The sequence below is a fragment of the Brachyistius frenatus genome, unplaced genomic scaffold (genome assembly GCF_029030835.1).
Source record: "Brachyistius frenatus isolate BFR_SWC_R1_liver_20210118 unplaced genomic scaffold, ASM2903083v1 Contig_178, whole genome shotgun sequence".
In the NCBI taxonomy this organism is placed as follows: Eukaryota; Metazoa; Chordata; class Actinopteri; family Embiotocidae; genus Brachyistius; species Brachyistius frenatus.
In genome coordinates this window covers 96,125-123,271 of record NW_027210777.1, presented here as the reverse complement: position 1 = coordinate 123,271, position 27,147 = coordinate 96,125, and the positions used below count along the sequence as shown (strand labels likewise).

General features: G+C 44.4%; 1 protein-coding gene across 1 annotated transcript in view; it reads left to right on the top strand.

The window, feature by feature from the left end:
• Positions 1 to 27,147, top strand: part of sptbn5 (spectrin, beta, non-erythrocytic 5) — a 35,403-nt gene continuing 8,256 nt past the window's right edge. The window contains exons 1-61 of the mRNA XM_069717714.1: positions 1 to 114; positions 3,831 to 3,998; positions 4,557 to 4,673; positions 4,885 to 5,042; positions 5,248 to 5,476; positions 7,760 to 7,846; positions 7,991 to 8,098; positions 8,184 to 8,268; positions 8,434 to 8,567; positions 8,897 to 9,117; positions 9,193 to 9,331; positions 9,773 to 9,907; positions 10,015 to 10,103; positions 10,288 to 10,441; positions 10,847 to 11,050; positions 11,342 to 11,548; positions 11,757 to 11,928; positions 12,110 to 12,246; positions 12,356 to 12,568; positions 12,685 to 12,837; positions 13,151 to 13,281; positions 13,546 to 13,797; positions 14,194 to 14,269; positions 14,365 to 14,576; positions 15,016 to 15,265; positions 15,439 to 15,578; positions 15,878 to 15,977; positions 16,227 to 16,397; positions 16,559 to 16,723; positions 16,947 to 17,036; positions 17,116 to 17,252; positions 17,388 to 17,574; positions 17,766 to 17,875; positions 18,011 to 18,101; positions 18,283 to 18,399; positions 18,613 to 18,770; positions 19,097 to 19,229; positions 19,327 to 19,472; positions 19,621 to 19,735; positions 19,837 to 19,947; positions 20,094 to 20,273; positions 20,372 to 20,575; positions 20,714 to 20,863; positions 20,957 to 21,061; positions 21,209 to 21,397; positions 21,499 to 21,654; positions 21,892 to 22,083; positions 22,204 to 22,299; positions 22,895 to 23,016; positions 23,104 to 23,218; positions 23,308 to 23,421; positions 23,806 to 23,927; positions 24,110 to 24,272; positions 24,343 to 24,531; positions 24,923 to 25,000; positions 25,082 to 25,254; positions 25,351 to 25,441; positions 25,545 to 25,691; positions 26,051 to 26,188; positions 26,437 to 26,604; positions 26,871 to 26,959. Of these exons, the coding sequence (XP_069573815.1) occupies positions 1 to 114; positions 3,831 to 3,998; positions 4,557 to 4,673; positions 4,885 to 5,042; positions 5,248 to 5,476; positions 7,760 to 7,846; positions 7,991 to 8,098; positions 8,184 to 8,268; positions 8,434 to 8,567; positions 8,897 to 9,117; positions 9,193 to 9,331; positions 9,773 to 9,907; positions 10,015 to 10,103; positions 10,288 to 10,441; positions 10,847 to 11,050; positions 11,342 to 11,548; positions 11,757 to 11,928; positions 12,110 to 12,246; positions 12,356 to 12,568; positions 12,685 to 12,837; positions 13,151 to 13,281; positions 13,546 to 13,797; positions 14,194 to 14,269; positions 14,365 to 14,576; positions 15,016 to 15,265; positions 15,439 to 15,578; positions 15,878 to 15,977; positions 16,227 to 16,397; positions 16,559 to 16,723; positions 16,947 to 17,036; positions 17,116 to 17,252; positions 17,388 to 17,574; positions 17,766 to 17,875; positions 18,011 to 18,101; positions 18,283 to 18,399; positions 18,613 to 18,770; positions 19,097 to 19,229; positions 19,327 to 19,472; positions 19,621 to 19,735; positions 19,837 to 19,947; positions 20,094 to 20,273; positions 20,372 to 20,575; positions 20,714 to 20,863; positions 20,957 to 21,061; positions 21,209 to 21,397; positions 21,499 to 21,654; positions 21,892 to 22,083; positions 22,204 to 22,299; positions 22,895 to 23,016; positions 23,104 to 23,218; positions 23,308 to 23,421; positions 23,806 to 23,927; positions 24,110 to 24,272; positions 24,343 to 24,531; positions 24,923 to 25,000; positions 25,082 to 25,254; positions 25,351 to 25,441; positions 25,545 to 25,691; positions 26,051 to 26,188; positions 26,437 to 26,604; positions 26,871 to 26,959 (8,897 nt within the window). The remainder of the gene's footprint in view (positions 115 to 3,830; positions 3,999 to 4,556; positions 4,674 to 4,884; positions 5,043 to 5,247; positions 5,477 to 7,759; positions 7,847 to 7,990; positions 8,099 to 8,183; positions 8,269 to 8,433; positions 8,568 to 8,896; positions 9,118 to 9,192; positions 9,332 to 9,772; positions 9,908 to 10,014; positions 10,104 to 10,287; positions 10,442 to 10,846; positions 11,051 to 11,341; positions 11,549 to 11,756; positions 11,929 to 12,109; positions 12,247 to 12,355; positions 12,569 to 12,684; positions 12,838 to 13,150; positions 13,282 to 13,545; positions 13,798 to 14,193; positions 14,270 to 14,364; positions 14,577 to 15,015; positions 15,266 to 15,438; positions 15,579 to 15,877; positions 15,978 to 16,226; positions 16,398 to 16,558; positions 16,724 to 16,946; positions 17,037 to 17,115; positions 17,253 to 17,387; positions 17,575 to 17,765; positions 17,876 to 18,010; positions 18,102 to 18,282; positions 18,400 to 18,612; positions 18,771 to 19,096; positions 19,230 to 19,326; positions 19,473 to 19,620; positions 19,736 to 19,836; positions 19,948 to 20,093; positions 20,274 to 20,371; positions 20,576 to 20,713; positions 20,864 to 20,956; positions 21,062 to 21,208; positions 21,398 to 21,498; positions 21,655 to 21,891; positions 22,084 to 22,203; positions 22,300 to 22,894; positions 23,017 to 23,103; positions 23,219 to 23,307; positions 23,422 to 23,805; positions 23,928 to 24,109; positions 24,273 to 24,342; positions 24,532 to 24,922; positions 25,001 to 25,081; positions 25,255 to 25,350; positions 25,442 to 25,544; positions 25,692 to 26,050; positions 26,189 to 26,436; positions 26,605 to 26,870; positions 26,960 to 27,147) is intronic.

The following is a 27,147-nucleotide window of genomic DNA, read 5'->3' as shown; positions in this document are numbered from 1 at the left end:
ATGGAGGCCGTGGAGGATGGAGCGGGGCGAGTCCGGGAGCTGCAGGAGCAGAGGATGTCGGTCCAGAAGAAAACCTTCACCAAGTGGATGAACAGTGTCCTCTACAAGAACGGGGTGAGACAAAGGGACGAGGAAATAATCATCTGTTGTTCAATAAGTGCACTTACGCACTTAAAAGCTCCTGGTACTTTCTTATTTACAAATTTTAACTCTACATTAGTTTAAGTTTTTGTCTTTATCGATGGTTTTCTTTCACAAAATATTCATTTTTAACCAAACTATGATCTTTCCCTAAACCTAACTAAACCTTTACTATAGCACTGGTACATCATGAGGGTCACTTACACATTTTACAACAGTGATTTTCAACAGTTTCCAGAATTGTTTCCAGTTCCTGATTTAGTTATGAATAAGTTTATTAATACTGAACGTAGACGTTGGATTTCAGAAGTAAAGCTCTGCTGTCCTTCTTTGTTCTTGTTCTGCTTGGTTTCGAGCTGCCATGTTTCCATGCTCGTGGTTTGTCCGTGTGTTTGTTTGATGTTGAATCAGTCTGCAGTCACATGCAGGCAGCTCCATCAGTGTTATTATTACTGTAACCAACATTAATCCAGACAACGCAGCACTTTGCTGTTTCCATGCTCCACCCAGCTTCAGTGAATCTGGATCTTCTGTGCAATCTGTGGGGGTGCTATCTTAAAAAAAAAAAAAAAAGAATTTAACCTCTTACTTGCATCCTTTTACCTTTTTATCTGAAAGAAATGATATAAACAGGAAGTGGAAAAACACAGTGGACACAATGGAGCATTTAGCAGATTCCTTTATCGGGTCTTAAAATGGTCAGACATGGTTTTGTTTTGTTTTTGTTATTGCTGTAATGAAGTCACTGTCATTCCTCTTGTTATGTGTGAGCCACGTTCCTGCCTGATAACCTATTAACTGCAGTCCATCAGCTGGTAACGGACATGAAAACACACATTAATCATCAGTCATGATAAGTGATATATATTTTCACCCTCCATGTCTGCTGAACTCAGCCTCCACAGGGTCTTAACAGAACCCATGTAGCTGTGGTATGATTTCATGCATGTTTTTTTTGTCTGATAACTCGATGCCAGATGTTGGCTGTACTGAGTCCTGCTGCTGATCTTCATTCCCTGAATTCCTGAGGGATTTCTGGAAGATGGCAGGAGGGAGGTTTTTGGTCTTTAATTTATTTCCATTTTATAATCTAATAATAGAGCCTATAAATTAAATGCATATTTAATTAATTTACAACTGTTTTTTTATTCAAATCAATCAAAGATTTTAATATTATTTTATGATTATTCTAGTGTTTCTACAGGGGCATTGTCATACTAAAGCAGGAGAAGGCCCTCCCTGACAAAGACACTGTAAACTGCTGCACTGAGATTTTCTTTTAATGGAACTACGAGGACCAAAAAGCACACTGAAGTGTCTGGAGTTGTCCAAATACTTTTGGAAATACACGTAGTGTAATATCTCTTCCGGACCCCAGTGGCAGCACTGAGCGCGTGGCAGCGTTGGATTTACCTGTGGTTTAGTCTGACGGCCAACAGCTGGGTTTAATTAGGGCCTGAGTACCAAAGGTGCGAAAGCCCTATTGTTATTCAAGCGATTATTATTATTCTCCGTAAACAACTGCATTTTTGGAGGCTTTATCATACTCAAAAACTCATGAAAGTTGGTACACGCGTCTCTCCCGGCGAAAAAAATTCGTATTTTAGTGGAGTCGCAAGTGGACGTGGCTAAATGGCTCGCTAGCGCCCCCTAAACAGATGCCCCGGCGGCTACATTTACGTACATTTATGCACGAAATTCGGTGAACATGTGTATTATCCTAGACGTACAAAAAAGTTACATTGCACCATTACGTCAACTCAACAGGAAGTCCGCCATTTTCAATTTAGTCGCCATTTTGGCGAGTCCAACGTACTTTAACGAACTCCTACAGATTTTGTCGGACAGACTTGAAATTTAGTCTATGCACTCTTAACATGTTTGAAATTAAAAGTTATCAAAAATAATTTGTTTTCGTAGATCGGTGTGCCCGTGGCGGCCAAAAAGATACAGGAAGTTGATGTTTAAGGTCAAACGATGCTCCAAACCTCACAAAACTTTAGTCAGGCACCAACTTTCATGAGTTTTTGAAGATGTTAAAGCCGCCAAAAAAAAAAAGAAGCAATTTCTTTAAAGAATGATAAGGAACAAGATGGAGAAAAAAAAAAAAAAACTGCAAGGGTATGCGGACCCTCGCATGCAGCGTGCGAGGGCAAGTGCTGCCTTTTCTACGGTGAGTCTAGATTTTAAAAGTCGTTCCCGTAACGAATAATATGAATGCATGAGTGACGGAAGTATTTGTGTTAGAAACGTTATTTTCAGTTGTTACGCAGCGACAGGTTGCGTCTATAAAGTATTTTTTGTGATTCTGCTGGAGCCTTCAAGTCCGCTTAAAGTAGGCAAATGTTTGCCCAAAAAGAAATCGGCAGTAAATCCAGTTTTTCCCACCGATTGAGTCTAAACTGATGAGAGTGGTCGCTGTCAGGCTAAACTAGCTGCTAACATGCTAATTTATTTTAAACTAACAGCAGAAACATTTTGTAAATAATCTGAGTTTGCACACTCGTGTTAATTTACGTCACTATAAAGTTACCTAACCTGTGTAACCTATCAATTTCTGTTCGGTTTTTGTTTTATATTGTCATACATGTTACCTGAAGTTATCACTGTGGTCTGTGGGAAAATTATTAAAGGCATTTATCATTAATTTCTCACGCTTCATAGACTTTGTATTTCTTTCTTTAGTAAATTAAACAGTTTATTGATGTAAAGTTGTTTTTAATAATTCTCCTTTCAGTTATCGGATTACTGGTCTGATCATATCAGCATTGTGGACCTTTTCTCTGTTTTATGTCACAGTAAACCGAATATCTTTGAGTGTCGGACTGTTGGTGGGACAACACATGATATTTTTAGACACGTAAAGTTAAATAGAAATATAGCATCAGTCAGGAAAAACACTCAAGTTGTTTGTAGGAATTCTTCCACTTCTTGAGCTGCTCATACCTAAAGATGGTGAGTGAACTGGGCCCCTGACCCCCAGATAACCTGGAAGTCCTGAACTTGACTGGACAGAGATGTTATACAATACACTTTAGAGGGAAGCAGCACTTTACAAGCAGAATGATTTGTGAAAAACTTAACTTCCGGTGAGTTAAAGACTTTCAAATATATTTTCTGTGACAGTTGTTTACACCCAACCGTTATGTACGATTGGGTGTGTATGTGTTCATATTTCCCCTGAATGTGTTGGCATTCCCAGTCCTGGAATTTAACAAAGTGCTTTTACACAAGTGCTTTACTTGAGTGCAAATTTTATTGCAAAATATGAATATTTGTTCACATTAACTAAACTTTCCAACATTCAATACAAGTAGAGCTAAAACAATTAGTTGATAACTGAAAACGTTTTTGACATTGTTTCAGCTTCTCACAGCTTTTGCTGCTTTTGTCTTGAACGTATTTTCACTGAATATTTTTAATAGATGTGAATTTTTTACTTTTAGTTGTACAAAAACAAGCTCTGTGAAGGTTTTGGTTTAGGCTCTGGGTAATTGTGAGGGGCACATAATAACCAAGCAAATGTTTCAATTCTGTACAATCTCCATTTTAACCATCTATAACAGCAAAATAATAATCTGATGACAGAAACTTAATGGCAGTTATTGATCCAAATCGAGGTTTTGGGTGACCTGCAGTTAGAAGGACACTTTTTTCGGTCATAACTAATCTGTCCCGGTCTCCTGCAGGAGAGCGTGGAGCTGACCGACGTCTACACGGAGCTGAAGACGGGAGTGGCTCTGATTCGTCTGCTGGAGCTCATCTCCAGAGTGAAGCTGCCGCCGCCCAGCCAGCGAAAGCTGAGAGTCCACTGGCTGGAGAACAACAGCATCGCCATCAACTTCCTCAAAACCAAGGTAATTCGCCTGTCCGTGCCCATCAACCTCCTCAAAACCCCGGGAACTGTCTTATGACTGTCCGCCGTGCTGTCAACAGACTTCTAGAGGGCCAGTGTCTGATTGTAAACGGAAAAAAATTGGGGAGTTGTTTATTGTTTGTCAGCTCAAACTAGCTGTTTAAATGAATGACTGTAGGGTGGGCACAGAGGGCCGTACAGTTCACAGACCATGAATAAGAGATTCCAGCTCCACCCTGCTGCTGTCTGTTTTTATGGCTGAACCAGACTTTAAAGTCCCGACCCAGAATAGAAACTGTCTTCACAGCAGTAATGTATGGGTTTAATGTGTTTGTTTGGGTCCATCTAGTGTTGAAGTTTATGTATTACATCCTTCCAACTGCACTGAAACTTTAACGTCAAATTATTTCAAGAATATGGAGTGAATTTATTAAAGCCTCATTCTGCACAAAGGTTTTATGTTCTGATGAAGGCTACTAGTTGTCACATGATGAGTTTGAGTCACAGTCTCATGAACATCAGGTTTACACTGGTCTGCACTTGATTTCCTCTCCTTCAGATTCGGGTGGATCTGATTGGTCCAGAGAATGTGGTGGACGGCGACCGTACGCTGATCCTGGGTCTGCTGTGGATCATCATCCTCAGGTTTCAGATCGGACCTATCACCCTGGACGAGGTGGGGAGGAGAACCGACAAAAAAATCAGTGATCTGTTTTCATCTGAAGTGCAGCTGCTGACAAACTAAATTATATTTTCATGTTATCTCATCATCTCTGCGTCATCTTCTTTCTTTCTCTTTGCCATCTTTGTCTGTCCTTCACCTTCGCTTTTTGACCATACCCATGTCCTCCCCTCCTCCTTCCTCCCTCTCTCCTCCTCCTGATAAGGTTGATAGCGGAGGCAGCGTGGCTCATCGCTCAGCGAAGGAGGCTCTGCTGATCTGGTGTCAGAGGAAAACGGCGGGCTACGCTGGTGTTAACGTGCAGGACTTCTCCTCCAGCTGGAGGGATGGGCTCGCCTTCAATGCCCTCATCCATGCCCACCGGTAACACACACACACACACACACACACACACACACACACACACACACACACACACACACACACACACACACACACACACACGTTTGTACTTCTGTTTTTGTGAGGACCCTCAAAGTGTCCAAAACATGGCCCTCACATAGATACAAGCACACCTAAATTTGTTTCTATCTTCCTTCAATCTGCTCCGCGTCTCTCTATGTCTCAGCCCTGACCTTTTTGACTACCGCCGTTTCCACGGCGATAACGCCCCCCGTAACCTGGAGCACGCCTTCACTCTGGCGGAGCGGGAGTTCGGCATCATGCAGCTGCTGGAGGTGGACGACATGGTGGTGGCTCATCCTGACGAGAAGTCCGTCATGACCTACGTGTCCCTGTACTACCACTACTTCTCCAAGATGAAGCAGGGACAGACCATCCAGAAGAGACTCGCCAAGGTGCGAACCAATCAGAAGGGAGCAGCACTGGACCCTGTAACACAGGGGTGTCAAACATACGGCCCGCGGGCCAGATCCGGCCCGCCAGTGGGTCCAGATCGGCCTGCCGGATGACTTTGCTAAGTGTGAAAATTACAGAAAGACATAAATTACATTTCTATGAGAATATGGAGGTTTATGAGTACAAACGTTTTGTAATTTTTTTAATCGATCCAGTAATTGCTTCAAAAACAGCGTAAATGCGATGTCTGCTTCGGAGGCAGAAGCGCTCGTTGCCACAGGCAGCAGTGCTCGCTGCTCACTTTGTGACGCGTTTGACATCAAACGCGTCACAAAGCGAGGGAATCTGCAGAGGAGAGCCCAGGCAGATAAACAGTGGGCTGATGTCTTGAGTTTTTGGTCTTTATGTTTCTAGTTTATTGTAGAAAGACCTTAAAATAGGGTTTATCAACCAAAAACCTTCACCAATGATTTAAACATAGAGAAATATTGTCGTTATGTATGCTATGATTTTACTGGTCTGGCCCACTTGAGATCAAAGTGGGCAGTATATGGCCCCTTAACTAAAATGAGTTTGACACCCCTGCTGTAACATGTATCAACACAAAGTAGAGCTGAAACGATTAGTTGTTTACGAATAGTTTTTATCTTCTAATTTCCAACAAGAATCAGAAGTGTAAGGGTCTCTGATTTATTGTGCAGATTATTTATCCAACTTTCAGACTTGTTATTCAATTATGATAACTCATAACTGATAATTTATAACAGAGAAACATGCTGGTTACAATACAGCTGATACCATTTAATTGAAAATGTGATCTAAAGGGTTTTTACAAACATTTATCAAATATGTTTGTCTTGAATTTCCATCCAAAAATTGTCCTACATCACCACACAGTTTATTATTGGCACTGTCCATCCGTTGGACTCTTCTGCCCTCTGCTGGCTGCTCTTAGTACTCCTATAACCTGCTGTAATCCAGCAGGTTCCTCCCCCTCCAGCCCCTCTGTGTCTGCCTGTTGGTCAGGATTACTGCTGGATTAGATTCAGGACTGACAGGAAGTCACCTGCTGACAGAGCTACAACACACAGAACGGACACGCACCACTTTCTCCACCAGGACTCTGACATTGTAACACAGCTGATGGGATTCTTCCTGGTAGAGGAGGAGGTAGTCGCTGAAAGGAGAATTGAACTTGATTTCATTGATTTCTGACAATAAAAGTCATGAGGATAGACATGACTCCATTCAAAAATATATTTATCATTTAATGCAGCGACAGCAATGTGTTGTTTAGCCTTTGTTCTTCTATAACTATAATATCACAGGGTCATGTACCATGAATACTTCTAGCTGGATGTCAGTCAGGTGAAACATGGACCCTTCTGCCTGCTGTTGACCTGTCTATCTTGTGTGGTTCACTGTGGGAGGGGCTACAGACGCTAAGCTAATCAGATTGTAGGCAGCAGCAGCAGAAACATGAGGCCTCATTCGGGTCGTTGTCATTTGTTGGTTGTCTTTGTCGTAGCTGCAGGAGTGAAAGTGCCTCTTCATTGATGGATTGTAAGAAGTGACTGGACACATGGCGGTAGCACCTTTTGATATGCAGAATAGCTGCTTATAAATGCAGAACAAAGCTTTTCAAGTAGCTTTTCTAAGGTTTTCTTATCGATCAGTGGAATTGATCTATGTTGTGTTATGATGGACGGAGTTCAGGCAACATTGCCTGCTTATGTTTATGCAGCTGGGAAACCAGGTAGGTCCAGGTCCAGTGGTTTGTCTGGAGTCACATAACGGTGGTCTAGCTCTTTCATGTGGGGAAGAATGCACCAAAGTTGTGTAGAAGCATCTCTAGTGGCTCACAGTGTTTCTCTTTGGTGGCGAAAAGAAAAGCTTTATGAAGGTTGTATGCAGGGGTTCAGCTGGTTGTTGTGCTGTAGGTGTGCGCAGAGTTAACAGTATGTCAGTAGGAGGAAGTCTTAGTGGGCTGTGGATGAAGAGGGACTACAGGAGAGAGTCGTCCAGCAGATGCTTCCACAAGGTTTGTGCAGTCTGTCCTGCAGTTGTAATCACGTGGAAGGAATATCCTCCGACACTTTTTATTTCTTTGATTCACCAGTCCAAATCTCATCATTATATATCAAAACCAAACTCTGAAACTCAGTCTGTCTGCAGCTGAGAGATGTTGCTGTGGAGTTTTGTGCTAAAACGTTTGTTTCAGAAGAGTTCAGTGAAGCAGCAGTGATGCATGTTTACTTCTCTTTCACAAATCTTCCTCACAGATTGTTGGGATGCTGATGGAGCTGGATGACATGAAAGTCCAATATGAGAGGATGGTCTCCGATCTGCTTCACTGGATCAAAACCAAGGTAATAAGTCGGTTACATTAACCCGATATCACAAATCACGACTTTTGCATGAACTGGATTTACATCCGAGACCTTCCTATTGGATAAGAAAACGAGACAGTTTGTCCGAGCTGACCTTCTTGATTATCATCTGACTGATTGCAGGTGGTGCATCTGAATGACAGAAGATTCCCAAACTCTCTGAGGGAGATGCAGCCGCTGATGACGGCTTTCAAGACCTACAGAACTGTGGAGAAACCTCCCAAATACCAGGTCAGACGTCACTAAAAACTATTCAACCATCACCTTGATTCACCTCTAAGGGTTCAGTATAAATCTTGTTTTTTGTTTTTTTCAGGAGCGCGGTGCGATCGAGGCTCACCTGTTCAGTCTGAAGACTCAGCTGGCCGCCAACAACCAATGGGCTTACAATCCTCCAGAGGGTACTGAACACATCTAATCAATCGCAGTATAAGGAGTGTACCTTCGCTGTGTTTGCAAAAAAAATAAAAATAATTGTCCTCATGTTGATGCGAGTCATGTGCGGTATTAAGTTACGGGTTTAAAAACACTTTTCTTACAGTTTATTTATTTGTGTGTTCATGAAGGTAAAACCCTGAGTGACATAGAGAAGAGTTGGGTTTTGCTGGAGAGAGCTGAACATGAGCGAGAACGAGCCCTGCAGGAGGCGCTGCTCCGCCTGGAGAACCTGGAGCAGCTCGCCCAGAAGTTTGGCAGGAAGGTAAACACACCTGTCCTTGTTTTTTTTTTGTTTTTTTTTTGTGATCTTGTGACTATGATGAAATCTACTCTACAATTGGTGTGTTTATATGGACCTGGCTATCTCAATTATGAGCCTTTTTTTTCTGGTTTTGATCATATTGTGGATATGAGAAGGGTATCCATATGACTATAAAAACAGTGTGTTTTTTTTTTCTTTTTGGGCTCCAACCACAAGAATCGATTTATGCAGAAAAATAAATATACTGGAATAACCTTAACGTTGCTCTTTGATCCTTTGGAGGGAAACTCGCATATTCAGATCTGAAACGGTCAGTTTTGGCTTCTCAGGCAGCTCTCCGGGAGGGCTATCTGGAGGACACGCTGCGTCTGATCCGGAGGCAGGACATCCGAGGTCTGTCTATGCTGGCCGAGGCTCAGGCGGCCGGCCGGCGTCTGGAGGCTCTGGCCGCCGACGCTCTGGCCAGAGAGCCGCGCTTCACAGCCCTCAGAGACATGGCCGAGTCCATCGAGAGAGGAAACTACCACAGCAAGGAGCAGGTCATGAGAAGGTGAGATAAACAATACTGATGGATGGACTGAAGTGGTTTAAGACTGGGTCTTTATACTCATGTTATGTTTGTAAGGGAGGAGAGCATCAGTCATCGATGGAAGGACTTGCTGCAGCAGCTCCGAGAGCAGAAGTTGCTGCTGGGAAATATCGTCGAAACTCTCAGCATCCTCGGAGACATTGAGCTCATCTCACAGGAACTGAAAGAGCTGCAGGTGAGTTTAGACTTTAACAACACATTTTGTTATCAAGGAAAAATACCGAAGCGTCATTCAGACGTATCTCATGTGAAGGCAGGGTGATTTTCACATGCGCAACATTTTTTTTATCACCTCTCTGCGAAGTTTTGTTGTATTTGAAAGTGAATCTCAGCAGGAAGATCTTCTTTCCCTCTTCCTGCATTTTACCAGCTCAATGTGAAAATGGGGGAACCTGAAAATGTTGTTGTGAATCTGATAATACCAATGTATAGGCCTGTTTGGGAACCAATATGATGGAGGGAGGAAATAAAGCCATCAAGAGGCTGTTGATTATTTTCTTGCACATTTCCAAGCCTGTTACACCATGTCCTAATTTTACAAAGTTTACAATCTGTTGTATTTGTAGATAAAATTGATATGACTGTCTGAATGTCGTTCCCCCCCCCTCGTCTCCAGTCCCAGGCCAATTCCTCTGAGCTGGGGAAGCAGCTGGCTGAGGTGGAGTCTCTCCTCCAGAAACAGGATCTCCTGGAGGCTCAGATCTCTGCTCACGGTGAAGCCATCACTGCCATCAGCAGCACAGCTCTCAAGGTAGGATTATGATGACCATCTTGTGTCCTATTTTTTTAGGAGGAGGTAGTGATTGATTCGCCTGTTAGTCAAACTGACCGGCCTCTCTCTTCTTTTCTCTCTCTCAGGGAAAAGTCAGAGACAGTCAGCAGATTCAGAGCAGAGTGAGAGCTCTCGACGCACAGTACAAATCTCTGGTGTCTCTCAGCAGCAACAGGTTCTCTCTCAAGATTGTCTATCAAATAGCAGATAGAAATATACATCACTCCTTTACACCTCTGTTTTTCTTCATCCTCCTCTCTCTTCCTCCTCCATCATCTTACTCTCTTTATTTATCTCTACATCCCTCCCTCTGTTTTTCCTTTCCTTTCTTGTTTCCTCGTCCCCGCTCTCTTTTGCAGGAGGAGGCAGTTGGAGGCCCAGTTGAGGTTGTTCGAATTCTTCTTTGACTGTGAGGAGTTGGAGGCCTGGCTGTATGAACGCTGGTTAAGGCTGCAGACAAGTGGACTCGGACGAGACCTCACCCACATCCAGCTGGCCCAACACAAACACAAGGTGAGCCACGCAGCTTTTCACATAAACACACACAGAATACATTTGTGTGCCCTTAAAGGTTACCTGTGGAGTTTTGGCTCTTTGCTGTGGTCAAACTTGTGTTTGTTTCACATACGTACAAGTGGGTCACTTGACTTTGTTTGATTTACTAATTACAGGGGAGACATTTCAAAAGTTATGAGTACAGATGACTGAATGAAAGTATTTGAAGTGTAAAAATAAGTGATTTAACATCATAACTTGTAGTTTGAAGGCTTGAATTACTACCAAGATAATTTATCATTGTTTACCCTGTGATGCATGACAGAAAAAATAATTTTCCTGAACTGAAGCCTGGGCCATCTGAAAACATGTTTATTGAGTTGATCAGTTCAATACATTAATCATGTGGTCACATTTTATCAGGTGCTGGAGGCGGAGCTTCAGGCCCAGGAGTCTCTGTACCAGGGCGTTCTGGGTCGAGGTCAGGATCTGCTCTCCAAACAGAGTCAGGTCAACCATCGAGCCGTCCAGAAGTGGGTCAAGACCCTGAAGAAGCAGTGGAGCCACCTGACCGAGGAGGTGACTGGACACCGTAACAGACTGCAGGCCGCCGCCAACATAAAACAGGTAAATATAGAATTATCAGAACTTCTTTTTCTTAGGCAGAAAAATGATTTTAATGCTTGCAAATGTATTGAATGCAGAGTGTTTATTTTGTCACACATTTTTTCTTTAGTGTTGTTTAGTTTTCAGGTCATTTATGTTTTCACATTTCACCAATTTATTGATTTTCATGTAGTGTGAGGGTGTCACAAATAGTTTTGTACAACTGAATCGGGTATCCTCACCAGGGGATCCAGGTTTCCATTCACCTCCGTAGGTTAAGACAGATTAAGTAACTACCTCTCCTCCGACCAGTACTTTGCAGATGTGGCAGAGGCTAACTCCTGGCTGGGCGACAGGAAGCCGCTGTTGACCAGTGAGGATCATGGGAAGGATGATTCGAGCACGGCGGTGCTGCTACAGCGACACCTGCGTATGGAGAAGGAGATGGCGGCCTACGCCTCAGAGATAAAGAGACTGTCAGAGCAGGCGAGGAGCGCGGCGCAGCTAACGGCTCTGACTGTGAGTTTAGACACACCAACGTGTTTATAATTGTTTAAAAATGCTCATCAGATAGCTTCATTAAATAAAAGCTGAATTTCAAGTGTATGCTGATAGCTGGACTTACACTTTTTTGTTTCCAAATTTATTGAAAGATAAATAAGCATACCTAAAACAGTAAGTGTGAGAAAACAGCTAAAGTTGTCTGTAATGTTCTCTTCCTGTGTAGGCGGAGCCTCAGCAGAGTAAGATGACCCAATACAGTGACTCCTCCGGAGAGGAGGATGAGGGGCCAAAAGTGGTGACATCACCACCCTGTGCCAGAGGTGGCAGGGGCTCTGTGAGCTCCCCGCCTCAACGTGAGGAGAGCAAGGCCAAGGTCCGCTTCAGATACAGCAGAGGTACTGAATCAAATAATCTGATGACATGAGAATTGTGATCTGACATTTAGTTCTGTACGAGATTAACAATAGTTAAATTTGAATGATTTGTGTGCTTCAGAAGAGAGGAAATGCAAAGATATTAAAAGAAAAGATGAACAGGTATGTTAAAAATATAGACTTTCATTTGAACTGATTTTAGGTCAGTTTCAATGGGATCGCAATGAGATTGTGACCATCGTCAGCGATGAGCCAGACGGAGACCGAGTTGTAGCCCAAGATAGTCGAGGAAACCAGCAGCACATTCCCAAAACCTACCTTGCCCTGCTGCCAGCTACCGTACGATTTATAATCACCAACTTTTCAGTCTGATATATATAAATACAGTTTTAATAATGAATGATAATTAGCATTAAACAACCAAAAAATAATTTTTCGCCCTGTTCAGGCTCCTCCTCCCACTCCATCCGTCTCCACCAATGGCGTGCCAGAAAGCCCGAGCAGGAAGCTGAGTTGTCCTCGGCGCAGCCGCTCGATGCGTCACGGAACAGCTGAGATCCAAACAACATGGCTGCCGGACCCACAGTACCAGAGAGACACTGTGGAGAGCACGCAGGCCAGCCTGGACCACGACTACAACTCCCTGTACAACCTGGTGAAGGTGAGTGAGCGGGTGTATGGGAAATGTAGTCTGTCAATGCTGCAGAGTTTTTATTAAGATGCTTTAAAGATGGACATGGTCAGAGAAGATTTGTTGATATTGGTTTGTGTTTTCAGTCGAAGATGAGGAGTCTGGAGGAGATGCTGCGTCTCCATCGATTCTACAATAGCTGCCTGGAGTTTGAGTCGTGGATGGAAGATAAGGAGAACATCCTAAAAACCTTCAACACTGACGGCGACAATCTTGGAGTGGTTCAAGCCAAATATGAGGTGAGGATTTCACCTGGAATGACACATAAACAAAACCTATGATTTAAAGACGTGGAAATGTGAGAAAGAGATAGTCTGTCTCTCTCCAAAGTTCAAAATACACATCAATAGCTCTAAAGTTCACTGATTAACATGGTGTTTCTTTGGACATATCAAACCTTGTCCAAAACCTGTATTTCAATTTCAATGAAGCTCTTAATTCCTTGGTATTCCTCTATTTGACTGGCACATCACTGCAAGTCTGATTGATGTTTTTCAAAATAAAATATTGACTTGTTTGACTATGTCCTCCTGTTCTTAATTTTTTTTTAAGAACTTCCTGACTGAGTTGGTGAGTGGGCGTGGTCAGTTGGATGACATCATTAAAACGGCAGAGGAGCTGGTGAAGAGTCGACACAGGAAACAGAGAGAGATCCAGGCCAGACAGAAGAGAGTTTCCAACAGGTGCAAACAAAACATCAACAGTCCAAATAAAACAACCACAAACTAACATGTGGTTAAAAAGTGACACAGATAATACAGATTTAAAATTTCTCGGTGACACACCCCAAAAACGATTTTCTCACTTTTGGTATGAATAAATGCAGACAAGGCGATAAAGAAGCCTGGTATACGAGTTTACATTTACCGATATCGGAAGCTCTCCAAATGAAGATGTATCTGCAATCACCAGGAGTTCATGGTAGTCTGGTTCCTCGTGTCCTGCAGGTGGGATCGGATCCAGCAGCTGAAGGATGAAAAAGGACACGAGCTGCTGAGCACAGCGGACGTTCAGTCCTTCCTGCAGAGCTGCGAGGAGGCTAAAGTTCAGCTGCAGGGTCAGCTGTCCCGGCTCGACACCGTGGACGTGGGCTGCAGCTCCTTCACCCTGCTGGCCGAGGAGAAGAACCAGGCTCAGGCCCTCAGAGACATCCAGACGCTGGAGGGCAAGATCGCCTACCTGAAGAGCGTTGCTAAGATGTACGTGTCTGAATTAGACTGTAGGACTTTGGGCTGAAACAAGGGTATCTGTCATAAAAAAAAAACCTGAATACAATTTCCTGAAGAAAATGATTTAATAACAATTCATTCAAACTCGATATGGTAATTTCAGTATAAAGAAATATTCTTAATTCAATTATTTATTTATTTAATTTAAGAGCGGTTAAGGACTTTAAAAAAGACTGAGAGGAAACTGTAAATACTTTATTAATTGTTTTTTGGTATTATTTAACACATTTTATTAAGTTTTGGACAAAAACGCATCAACTGAAATTCCTTAATTTTCGTATTCAGTCTTTTTCGAGTTCACCAGCTGAATTCCCAAAGATGCTTCAGAGCACCTTGCAGTTCATGATGTCATTTCCTGTGTTACAGGAAGCAGGACTGCAGTCCAGCAGAGAGTGCAGCCATCATGGAGGAGGTTCGAGTTTTGGAGGCCATGTTGAAGCAGGTGAGGAGTCACAGGGGAGTCGACTCCAGCGAGTGGGCATCACCAAAGTGTATTATTAAATGGTGTAAGAGTTTTTCTCCTCCGTTGTTGCTCAGGTGAAACAGCAGGCCAGAGATAGACAGTGCCTCCTGGAGGAAGCCCGCAGGCTGCAGCGCTTCCAGCAGCAGGCCAAGGAGCTGCATCACTGGGCGGGTTCGGTTCAGGAGCGCCTCCTGCAGGAGGAGACGGCCGGAGACGTGGCCTCGGCCGTCACTCTGCTGGAGCAACACCAGGAGCTCCGGATGGAGATGGAGGCGCAGAGGAGCAGGTAAAGAGGATGAGGCAGGGTTTAGATTTTTCAAGAAAATATATATTGATGCTTTAATTGTTAGTTGGTAATGACAAGGAATTTAAATTGACTTTAAATTCAATTTTTTTTTTTTTACTAGCTGACTTAAAATCTAAATGCAAAATTCTAGTTTCTAATTTCATTTTTTAATGTTAGTGCATTTTTTGTCAATACTATTTTACCAGAGTAATTATCCTTGCTAAAATTGTTGTTTTAAAAATCAATCTTATGCACAATTTGTAAATTTTTTATTTCAATTTTGCTGGCCAGGCAATTGAACTGAGTTTAGCCTGATGTTCATCATTGTTCAGACTGATTTTACTGAGCAGTATCTTATTATTCTTAATAATTAATTGTATGAAGCCATTGTTTATTATCTCTATAAGCCGTGTGTGTCCACTGTGTTTGTGTTTGTCAGGATGAAGGAGATGGAGAAGTTGGGGAAATCTCTTCAGCAGGGTTCCTCCAATGGGAAGGCAGGTGGCGCCGACATCCAAGAAATTCTGGATAATCTCAAATCTGATTGGTCCAAGCTGGACGACCTGTGGGCCTTTAGGAAGCAGCATTTGGAGCAGGGCGTGGAACTCCAGAGGCTGAACCAGGAAGGGGAGCGGATCGAGGCGGCGCTGTCCGGACACGAAGCCCGACTGAGGGTCAAAGACATCGGGGTGAGGATGCTCCTCTCTCAATTGTCCATCTCCTCTGAACCTCAAATTTGAACCATTGACTATGAATCTTTAAACATACATTTGCAGTAATCTGTGAGATCCAGAAGCTCTAAATATGTTTTGCCATTAAAACATGCAGATACTGATGAACACATTTGTGTTTATTGATGCAGGACTCGGTGGACAGCGTTCACAGCCTGCTCGGCCGGCAGGACGAGCTCGAAGGTCTCCTGAAGGCTTTGGACCAGCGAGTGGAACATTTTGTGGAACGCAGCCAGGAGCTCATCAACCAGCAACACTACGCATCAAAACAGTAAGAGAACAAAGCAGAAATGATGACATAAGGGTGCAATATGTAAGATTTAAACCGTTTCTTGTAATACAGAACCTCTGAGTTTTCTCAGTTTGGTCGAATTTCATATACTTGCCCTGCCTTTAGTTAGCAGCCGTCTGTTTTTTTTTTGTTGTTTTTTTAAGTAAGAGATAAATGTCTCCAGTGTTCGTCTGTTTAAATGGAAAGAAAATATGCAGCTTCTCAGTGAAATAAATGTTAAATTGGGGTCACACACAGTCCTTGTAAACTGTTGTCAAACCACTGAGTTTATCGTTCAGCATCAAGGAGCAGAGCAGGAGCATCCAGAAGGCCAACAAAAGGCTGAAAGAGAGCAGCGGGCAGAGGAGGAATCTGCTGCTGGCCTCCAAGAAATATCAGGTATTATTATTATAATTATCATCTTACCAACAACAGTGTGGCCATAGATCTTTAGCTCTGCTACTCAAAGAAGGCTGTTGCATGTTGTTTGCACTGTTCAGCTCCTACATTGAACATTGTGGACTGTGTTGACAGGTCATCATTGTAAATGAGAATGGGTTCTCAATTGATTTTACCTGGTTAAATAAAGGTCATATATATAACATCTAGAGTCTAGAGTTCAACATTTCCTGGTGTTCTGTGCTGCAGGAGTTCCAGAGAGACGCAGACGAGCTGCTGCTGTGGATGGAGGAGAAGTTTAAGGTGGCCGAGGACGAGTCGTACCGCGACCCCACCAACATCCTCCGGAAGCTGAAAAAACACGAGGCCGCGGAGAAAGAGATGCAGGCCAACCAGGTCTGGCTGGACGGCCTGGTTCAGGTAAACTAGAACTTCTTGGTTTTTCAGTGTGATGACTTCTGCAGGAGAAAAATAGTTACGTCTGACAGCTGTTTACCGGATTTCAAAGGCATGACGCACACAAAAAGGACACATTTACTGAGTTGTCACCTCGAGTGCATTTGTGTGTCCTGTGTGTTCAGATTGGACAGGATATGATCGCTGAAAAGCACCACAACAGCCAGAGCATCAGCAGGAAGTCCTCGCAGCTCAGCAGCCGGTGGAAGAGACTGCAGGACAAGATGGCCGACAGGGGGGACAAGCTGAGACAGGCGGGACAGCAGGAGCAGCTGATGGAGCTGCTGCAGGTAAATCACTCGATGAGAAACTAACATCCATCCAAGTGCAGTAAAAACTTTTAACTACAGGGGGTCCAGTGAGTAGCCTGATAAATGTGAATAATTGAAATTAAGTAATTAATCATTACTGAGGAGGGTACAGGTAATATTGAAATCACCCCACCTTCCCTGGAGACACACATCCCGTCTAAATTGGGCTTTTGTCTGAGAAAATGTTTTCTTTCCTCCTCAGGATGCGAAGCTGAAGATCGAGGCCATCCAGTGGATGCTGAACAACGCAGCTAAAGGTCACGACCTCCGCTCCAGTCGGCAGTTGCTGAAGGTAAGAGCTAAGTGTAATATTGAAGTAACGCTTTGGTTTGGTAGTTAACTGTCAGTAAGTGCTGTGGTTTTGTGTGCAGGAGCATCAGCAGCTGGAGCAGGAGGCCAAGGAGCTGGCGGAGAAGATCAACTCCATCGTCAGCAGGGCCAAACACCTTGCGTCCAACCACTTCGACTCTCACCGGATCCTCCAGGAGACAGACACTTACCTCACTTTGTAAGTCACTCTTCACACACTGAAGGGGAGGAGTGTTAGCTGATCCGAATCAGCTTTTAATTGTTGGCCAAATTATTATTTGTCAATATTATAATTACACTTGATGATGTAAACTTGATGAGCTGTGTGCTGCAGGTTCAAATCCCTGCAGAAACCTCTGGACCAGCGTCGAGCTCAGCTGGAGGCGTCAGTGCTGCTGTTTGGGTTCTATCATGACGTGGACCTGGAGCTCAGCTGGATCTCTGAACACCTTCCTGCTTCCGGATCGACAGGATACGACAAGTCTCTGGCTGGAGCCATCAGCCTCATGCAGAAACACAAGGTGCCAGTTGGAGTTCAGTTCTTTACTAACCTGTAAAAAGTCAACTTTTCTCCTATTTGTTCATTGAAGCATTTCAGGGTTTAATGATGGTGAAAACAAACAGAAGGATGATTTATGACACGTGCAGGTCTGTTTTTAAGGTGTATTTCTTTACCGAAGCTCATGCCAGGCATGTTTGTGTGTTCACCCAGGAGCTGCAGGCCGAAATGAACGCCCACCGAAAACACATGAACCATGTCCTGAAGAAGGGACAGAGCCTGGCCAAATCCAGCAAATTAGACAGAGAGGAAGTGCTCCAGAGGTGCCATTATTTGTCTATCTTTAGGGTCGATTGTTGATAAAAGTGTAATGCTCAGTCTTCACTTGGTGTTGACCAAATTTGTAGTTCCTGTGTTTTGGCTCTGTAAGAAAGTGTAGATTTCTCTTGGTTTTGCAGGTGCAACCACCTGAGTACAGAGTGGGAGGAGCTCGAGGAGGCCTGCAACAGGAGAGCAACTCACCTGAGCAAGGCCGTCACCCGAGAACAGGTGAGACAAAAAGCAAAATTTCCTTTAGAGGAGAATTCTGATTCTTGTCCCACCTCATAAAAAATACCCTTAAAGAAGGCAATTAATACTTCAGCTACCTCACTGACTGGTTAGTTTTTTATTTGAAAGCACTTTGTGCTGAAAAATTGCTAATTTGTCCCTGAATACTTGTCGTATCCAGCTGCTGTTGGACTGTTCAGAGCTGGAGTCCAGACTCACTGAGATGCTCAGTCTGGTGAACACCGATGACTACGGCAAAGACCAGCTGGCCACACAGAGCCTCCTCACCAAACACCAGGTACAACACACATTCTGATTGGTCTCCAGCTCACCTAATCGATAAAGGACCTGTAATTGTGCCCTGTGGAAATTATTTCAGTTTCCATCTTAATAAAAACAACAGAAAGTAAGTAAACAGCATTGTGGGATCAGAGAAATTTATGGGTATTTTACTTTTTCGTCAAAACGTGCATTCAGCGAATCGGTTAACTGTACCCTTGTGGTCCTGCAGGTGTTGGAGGGCCAGCTGGAGGTGCTGGAGGTGGAGGTGGAGGAGTTGGGAGACCAGGTGGAGCAGGCGTGTCAGAACTGGAGCCTGGAGGAGCTCAGCAGACCCTTCAGTCGCCTCAGCAGCCTGAACCAACAGCTGCAGCACCAGGCTGCACTCCGGTAAATCCACACTCATACTACACAAGAATGTACTTAATAAATAACCAGAGGCCTTATTGTTTTTTTTGGGGCTGGTATAACATTGAAAAAAGGTTTTGATTTGAATTATATGTGATATTAAAGCCCTGCTGCTGGATCATAGCTCAGATTTCTGTAAGGGTGATCATGTGATCCACATTGTTATCTTTGCTGATTGATCAGTGATAAATGATGGTTGATATTTTTTTTATTTTCTGGTGATGCCTCAACGTTTTCTGTTGTTCTTGGCCTTATTTTCCACCTGTCTGTGTTCCTGTGTGTCTAACTGTCCATGTGCCTCCTGTCAGGGGTCAGAGGTTGAAGGAAGTCCTTCATCTCCACGAGTTCAGACGAGAGTCCTCAGAGTTCGAGGACTGGATGAACCAGCAGAGGCAGACAGTGGAGTCTCAGGACCTGGGCAATGACTACCAACATGTTCAGGTTACATGTCTTTACACACTGATTGTTAATATTATAAATATAGTTAAAAACGTACTTTTTGCGAGGGTAAAGACTGTGTCTGTGGGCGATGTTTCAGTTGCTTCGTGGGAAGTTTGAAGGATTCCTGAAGCAGCTGGAGGTCGGAGAGGACAGACTGCAGAGCTGCAGCGACCTGGCTGCTCGACTGATCCGCAACAAACACCCACAGCGCTCCGCAGTCAGAGAGATACTGCAGCAGCTCAGGTATTCACACAGCAGCAACGATAGTCAGCCAGACCATCCCACTGTAATACGGGATGATTTGAAAATGTACTTTACTTGTTGAAGGCAGTTTTACACAAATGACAGACTTAGCTTTGTCTTCTTGTGTTTGTTATTTCTGTTTCTGCAGTGCATACTGGGAGGACTTGAAGGGCGTGGCCAAGGAGCGTCAGGATCAGCTGCAGAGAGCCGAGGAATGTCACCGCTTCTACCAAGACCTGAGTGATGCGCTGACTCTCATCCGGGTATCCATCTACTCCTCCGTACATAGCTACAAACATCATACAACCAAACTTGAGTATGTTCCTGCTTAGTATCACTAAAATTTCTCCACTTCTCTCTGTAGGAGCGACAAAAGAGCATCCCTGATGACGTGGCGAAGGATTTGCGAGGAGTGATGTCACAGCTGAGGAAACATGAAGCTCTGCTTCACGAGCTCGCCCTCACAGAGCAACAGGTACAAACTGAGAATAATGACTGTTATCACAATAGGTGTGAATAAGTGGGGAAAAAATTAGTCAGCTCAAGAAGAGAATGAGAGTGAGTCAGAGAGATGATGCACGAACTTGGGTTTAAAGTATTAACGCATCTCTTTCTCTACAGTTGCAGGAGCAGCTGGACGCCATCGACTCCATGCTGGACCTCTGCACTCCTCAGCTGAAGCTCCGCCTACAGGAAATGCAGCAGGAGGTGGTGGAGCGGTGGGAGGAGCTCCGACTTCACAGCGAGCAGAGGGAGGAGGAGCTTAAACTGGCCAGCCAGCGATATCTATTCCTCAACACGGTGAGAACAAACGAATGGACGCAGGGCGTCTGCAGGTTTTCTGAAAAACTGAATTCACTTCCCTTGCTTCTCATACCTGAACAACATGTCTCCTTCAGGCCCAGGACTACTTCCTGTGGTGCAGCCAGCTGATTGGCGCGATGGCGGCCGAGGAGAGCATCAGCGACGTGGCGACCGCCGACCTCCAGCTGGCTCAACACCAGCAGCTGTGGGCTGAGATGGAGGCCAGACAGGAGACCTACCAGCAGGCTCTGGACATGGGAGAGGAGCTGCAGACACAGGACAGGAGCAACAGGAAGGAGGTGCAGAGGAGCTGGGGGGGACAGTTCATAAACAAATGTCAAATGTTTTATTGAGAGGAACAGCGTGCATCAACACCAGGTATTGAATAAAGTTGACGTTAGATGTCAGAAATGTTAAACTTTGTCTTGTTCTTTCAGGTGTCTGAGAAGCTGGGGGCTCTGCAGGCCGAGAAAGATAAACTGGAGGAGCAGTGGAACAAGAAGCAACGCTGGTTAGAAACGGTCCACCTGGAGCAGGTCTTCTACAGAGATGTGAACAGCATGGACAAGACCTCCGGCTCACAGGAGGTGAACGCATTCTCTGTTTTATTTCTTAAACGCAAAACACCGCAGGAATAACTCTGTGTCATTGGCGGTGAAACCTCTGCGGTGTGTCCACAGATCCTATTGCAGAGCAGCACTCTGGGAAACACAGTGGATGAGACGGAGGGTTTGATCAAACGCCACGAAGCTTTTGAGAAGCTGCTCAGCTCGCAGGAGGACAAGGTGTGCAAAACAGACGTGGTGTCATTGAAGCTTCAGTAGTTGGTCATATAATACTTGATACATCTGATTTATGGCCCGTATTAGCTGACAGGATCTTCTAAGGACCCCAAAAAGAGATCTAGATTTTGACTCGTCTTGTCTGTCCAGCTGTTCTCTCTAAAGGAGCTGGCCGACCGTTTGAAGAAGCAGCTGAGCAGAGAGAAGAGCGGGCGCGTCCAAACCAAACTCAAAGCTCTCTTCCAGAGACGTGATAGGATCAGAGAGCTGTCCGTCAAACGCGGGGATGAGCTGGAACTGTCCAGGCTTCTGTGCATCTTCAACCAAGATGTTGCAGAGGTAATCGACTGACCAATCAAAGACCGTATTTCCCTATTCTGGTTTAGTTCTTCACACACGTGTTTCCTCTATGTCTGTCCTTGTTTCTGTCGTCCTGTCAGGCGGAGGAGTGGGTGTCTGAGCGGATGCAGAAGATGGCGGAGGACGGTAAAGCCGACCTCAGCAACCTGCAGACGAAGATGAAGCTCCTCCAGAAACATCAGGTGTTCGAGGCCGAAATCCTGGCTCACAGCGAGATCATCAGCTCTGTGCTGCTGGTAAGATGGTAACATGATCTGTAATAAATATAATGATGCGACCTGAAACGGTGGAGACAGATGAGATGACAAGTAGATGAAGTTTGGTGGAGATCACGTGGTGAGATGAGTTGATGAGGTGTAAGACATGAGTTTAGTGAAGAGGTGAAGACATGTTCAGATACAATTAATTATGAAGAGATTTAATGAAATGTGAAGAGATCTGTTGAGATCAGGCTGTGCCTTCTGTGCCTCCAGGCCGGAGGAGAGCTGGTCTCCCTCCACCACCCGCGGGCCAAAGAGGTAAAGAGGAGCGCCGCGACGCTGGAGCTCCACTGGGAGGAGCTGAAGAAGGCTGTGGCCACCAGAGGGAAAGCTCTGGAAGATAACAGAGACTTCCTGGAGTTCCTGCAGAAGGTGGAAGAGGTGGAGGCCTGGATCAGACACAAGGTAGAAGACGGATGGAAAGCCACACACTGATCACTCTGCTGACATACATGAAACTAGATCAGTATTAGATTGTGTTTCCAGTCTGTAACGTCCGTTCTCTCTGACCTGTCTGTTTGTCAGGAGGTGATGGTGAATGTTGGAGATGTTGGAAAAGACTATGAACATGGAGTTCAGCTGCTGAAGAAGCTCAACGAGTTCAGGGGAAGTGGAGACGGGGTGAGTAACGGATGTCAGGCAGAACTGAGCTGTGAGCAACTATGAACACTCCTGCCAAATTAGTTGGGTGTCATTTTATTAAGGCATACAGAGTCTACAACTTTTTCCTTCAAATTTTTTCCTCGACTTGACATTTTTTCAGTTCACGCAATTTTACAGCAAAAACTCTCCAAACTGCAATGCAGTTTTTGAAAAAAAGATGCTGCAAAATGATGCTTTTTTTTATTGCTATAATACTGGCGGCAATGACTGAAGGTGTTTGGTTAGACCAGTTTTACCTGCAGGAGTTTCTGAAGGCTCCTGTAATGTGTTTTTCTGCCACAGATTATTTCACAACTACTAAAAACAAGTGCAAAGTGTCTCCGGCGTCTTTACAGCAGAAATGAGGCGGACAGAATATCTGTCAAAGAACCAGAGTGAAATATTGTGTCTACATTTATTATTATTATTGTGATTATCCAGTTTGCTTACATTTGCTCTCCAGTGTTCTCTATCTTATTCAATAACATGGTTTACTGATTAAAAGGGCAGCAGTAGGTCAAACTGCTTCAGACTGACAGCCAGAGATAATGATGAAGGTGTATTTAATCTGCAGGAAGCAACAGTGGACGACGCTCACATCACAGCCATCAACAGACTGGCGGGCCGACTGGAGAAAAGACAGAGCGCTGATGAACTGGTGACTGTGAGACAGAGGAGGCAGCAGCTCAACGACAGGTGACACTTCTACCGTGATCTCACATCTGTGGGTTTTCTTCTTTTTTTTTTTTCTCAGTCCGTGTTTAAACTTCTCGTCTCTTCCAGGTGGAGCAAGTTTCACGGAGATCTGAGCAACTACAAGAAGAAACTGGAGGGGGCTCTGGTGGTCCACGGCCTCATCAGAGAGCTGGAAGAGGTCCGAGACAGAGCCAACGAGAAGGTCCGTCACCTGTTTATACTTTCATAGTACACTTCTATCAAGATGTTTCTTTGTTGTATTTCAACGAAGAACCTCTCCTCTCCCTGTAGATGCTGCAGCTGCAGGATCAGGACTGTGGCTCTGATGTGGAGAGCGTAGAGAACCTGATCAGACGCCATGAGGAAACGGAGAGGGAGGTCGGGGTCATCCAGGAGAGGTCAAAGGTGAGGCAAGCAGGGCTGCAACTGTCGGCATTTCGTCTCTTGGATGTTTGAGCTTCACTGTGCTGAACGATCATTGTTCAGAGTTTGATGCCAAGAGACTATTTTCACTGCAGAGCAGAGGGATATGGAGCCTTTTTTTTTTTTTTATCAACCTGCAATAGACCAGGGTAACACCTGTAACCATGGTACCCATACACAAAGATGAAGACAACTACAGCCTCAAAATTCTTTGAAGATATAACAATTTGTTTAAAACTTTAGTTTTAGTTATTAAAACTGGCAAAAATAATCAGCGAAAGAATATAATTTGACTAAAATTAAAACAATTTTTTTTCTATTATATTTGTACACAAATAACACCCCTGACCCTTCCCGCCTCTCCAGTCTCTGGAGGAAGAGGTCTCAGATCACATGAAGGCTCGATCAGTGATGAGCGACAAGCTGAAGGTCAAACAGAAGGAGGTCCAGAAGGCTCTGAAGACTCTGGACAAGGAAGTCCAACACCGGTGATTATTTTATTACTAGCAGAAGCAACAGTAATTCAAATTTTAATTGTTGTCAATGTTGAAAATTTTGGTACAGCCAGACACTAAAGGTTTGAAAATAGCTCTCTCCAATTGGGATTTTGATATAAAAGGAAATCTTCTTTGATGTTGAGCAGATGGACTCATGGAAAATGTTGTTTTAGGAAGGAGAAGCTGGATGAGGCTCACCAGCTGCAGCTGTTTAAGGCCAACCAGCGCCTCCTGCTGGAGTGGGGCGTCAAACAGAGCAATGACATGAAAGAGAAAGGACTCCCGAAAACCAGAGCTGAGGCTGACCGGCTCATCGTGGAGCATCAGGACTGGAAGGTGAGATCTGTTCAGTACTTGCTGCATTTCATGTAACAGTAAACTGTGAACAAACTCTGCTGTTTTCCAGACGGAGATCGACGCCCGCACTGAGCGCATCGACTCCGTGCGGGACTTCGGTCTGGGTCTGATCCGGTCCAGTCACAGCTCAAAGGCAGAGATCCAGAATGCTCTGAAGCAACTGGAGGAAGCTAAAGCCGGGTTGGACCGAGCTTGGCTGGACCGTAACGTGACCCTGGAGCAGGCCCACACGCTGCAGGTGATGATCTCAGATTAACTTCAACAAATTAGAACAGTTGTTCCCAAACATATTTATTATTGTATTATATCATATTAAGATTAATAAGAAAATCAGTCTCAAAACAAATTTACAGACAAAATTTTTACTTAATATAAGCAATGAATTCAATGAATGCTATTAATATTGAAATTATTATGTGCTTATACTTTATATCTGTGACTGCCGAGAACAACAATCTCAAAATTTGAATTGTATTCTATTGTGTTTCTATAATTCATAGTGATGCAACACATTTGTGACATTTTGAGAAACTTTTGCTGGCTGAACAGGATGGATCTGTAATTTTCATACACAACTTCAGCGATGAGACTGACTCATGCTGATTGTCACTTTTCTCTCCGTCCCGCAGGTCTTCCTTGCCTCTGTGGAGCAGTGTGAGAGCTGGCTGAGCAACAACGAAGCCTTCCTGGCCAATCAGGACCTGGGTGTAAGGAGGGCTTTCTTTTAGGAAATTAGCCAGCGTGGGGAGACACCACTTTCTTTAAAACTGTTGTGTTTGTGTTTTTAGACCTCGTTGATGGAGGTGGAGACTCTGCAGAGGAAGCAGATTCAGTTTGAGGAGTCTCTGGAGGCTCGGGGAGACCAGCTGGACCAGGTGGAGAAACTGTCCCAGCAGATGATCCAGCAGAAGCACTACGATGCGGAGAACATCAGAGCTAAGAGCAGAGCGCTGGCCACCAGGTAATTATCAGACTTCTCAGTCAGACCCTTTTCCAGTCAAAAATGCTGTTGCGTTTGTCTGTTTGTGTTTACCTGTCTGCCTGATAACCTGTGTAGGCGGAGTCAGCTGCAGCAGCAGAGCAGATCTCGTCACAAAGCTCTGGATCGATCTCTGCAGCTGCAGCAGTTCTTATCCAGCAGCTACCAGGTACTCTACTGGACTCTCCTCTTATCCACAGCACGCTGCTGTGGTCTTAATATCTATTGTTCTCCAAGTATCTGTAGTAAATGTTTTTGTGTTTTTTTTTCAGGTTTGTGTTTGGCTGAATGAGCGTAACGCTGTGGCGCTGGATGAGAGCTGGAGGGAACCAACAAATCTTCAGGCCAAGCTGCTGAAACATCAGAGCTTCGAGGCCGAGATCCTCGCCAACCGCTACAGAGTGGACTCCCTCACCAAGGTGTGTTTTCACATTCTGCATGATCACAGCCCGGCCAGAAAGGACAAAGGATGTCAGCAGGACCGTTGATGATTTCATCCTGTTTGGTGTATAATAGTGGACGTCAACCGATGCTGCTTCATGACTTCACGAGCAAAAGACGTCCGAATTTCTTGCATTCTTTTGCTTTGTTTGACGACTTCCACGTTGTGCACGTGAAAATGAGCAATACGAGCACAAGCGGCATAATTCACAGTCGTGGTTTTTTTTTCCCCAACACTTTGGACACCTTTGTTTGTTTACTTTCTTGGGATGGGACAGTAGAATTTGAACTGGACCTGACAGGAAGTGTGTTTGATCCGATCCTCCATGTTTCTCAGGAAGGAGAGAAGCTACTGTCGGAGTCTCGGCCAGCGGACATGAAGGTTCGACCTCGACTCGGAGAGCTGACGGACAGCTGGGACGCTCTGATCAGCAACTGCAAGGAGAAGAAAACCAGACTGCAGGAGGCCTACCAGGTACACATTCCCACACGGTCATGTATCCATCGCTTCAGAGGCTTAGACCTGAACCTAAACTTACCCCAACTAACATAAACCTTACTAAACTGGAACTATTTACTTAATGGGGACTTGCATTTTGTTTCCTCAACTTGAGTACTGCATGTAGAGACGCTAACACCAGAGACCCTAAGATCAGTGGAACGTTGTCAGCAGAGGGGGCCATAAACTGCTGAAAGTATTCAGTGTTGTATTTGTGTTTTCAGGCGCTGCAGTTCCAGCGTTCGTTGGACGACATGGAGCAGTGTGTGGGGTCGGTGGCGAAGGAGCTGACCAATGAGGACTGTGGCAGCGACCTGCCCTCCGTCAACAGGCTGCTGAAGGCTCTGCAGGGGCTGGAGGAGGAAGTGGACGGACACAGAGACCGAATCCAGGTGGTCGACTTTTATTAATTAGAGTCAAAGCAGACATGCAAAACCATCCTGTCCCCCCCCCGTGCATTCATGACAAAATCTGACTCCTTAAAGACACCAAAGTTAAACAGCCATTCAGAGTTCCTACTAGAGTTACATACAGTACACACAAAAGATTAAGATTAGAGTATTTCTGTAAATATTTTTGTAGGTCTGCTTCTTCTATAGCGAAACTGAGAAGCAGGAAGGAGTTCATTTTCCATATATCTGTGCATTTTATTCATCAGGGTCTGGTGGAGACGGCGAAGAGCTTCCACTCTCAGGGAAACTTTCTGGCTGAGGAGATCCAGACCAGAGTGGCGCTCACCATCAACAGGTCTGCTAACAGTTAATTGGTTGTTGTTTGAGCTAAGATACATTTGACTGGGTTGTATATGTAATGTATAAACATCAGTTGTTTGTCTCTGTACTTCAAGAGGAACATCATTTTTTGCTTAAGTGAATGGATCACATTAGATCTCATCATGCTGCAACTCAAAAGACTGATGCAAAAAAGACCTAATA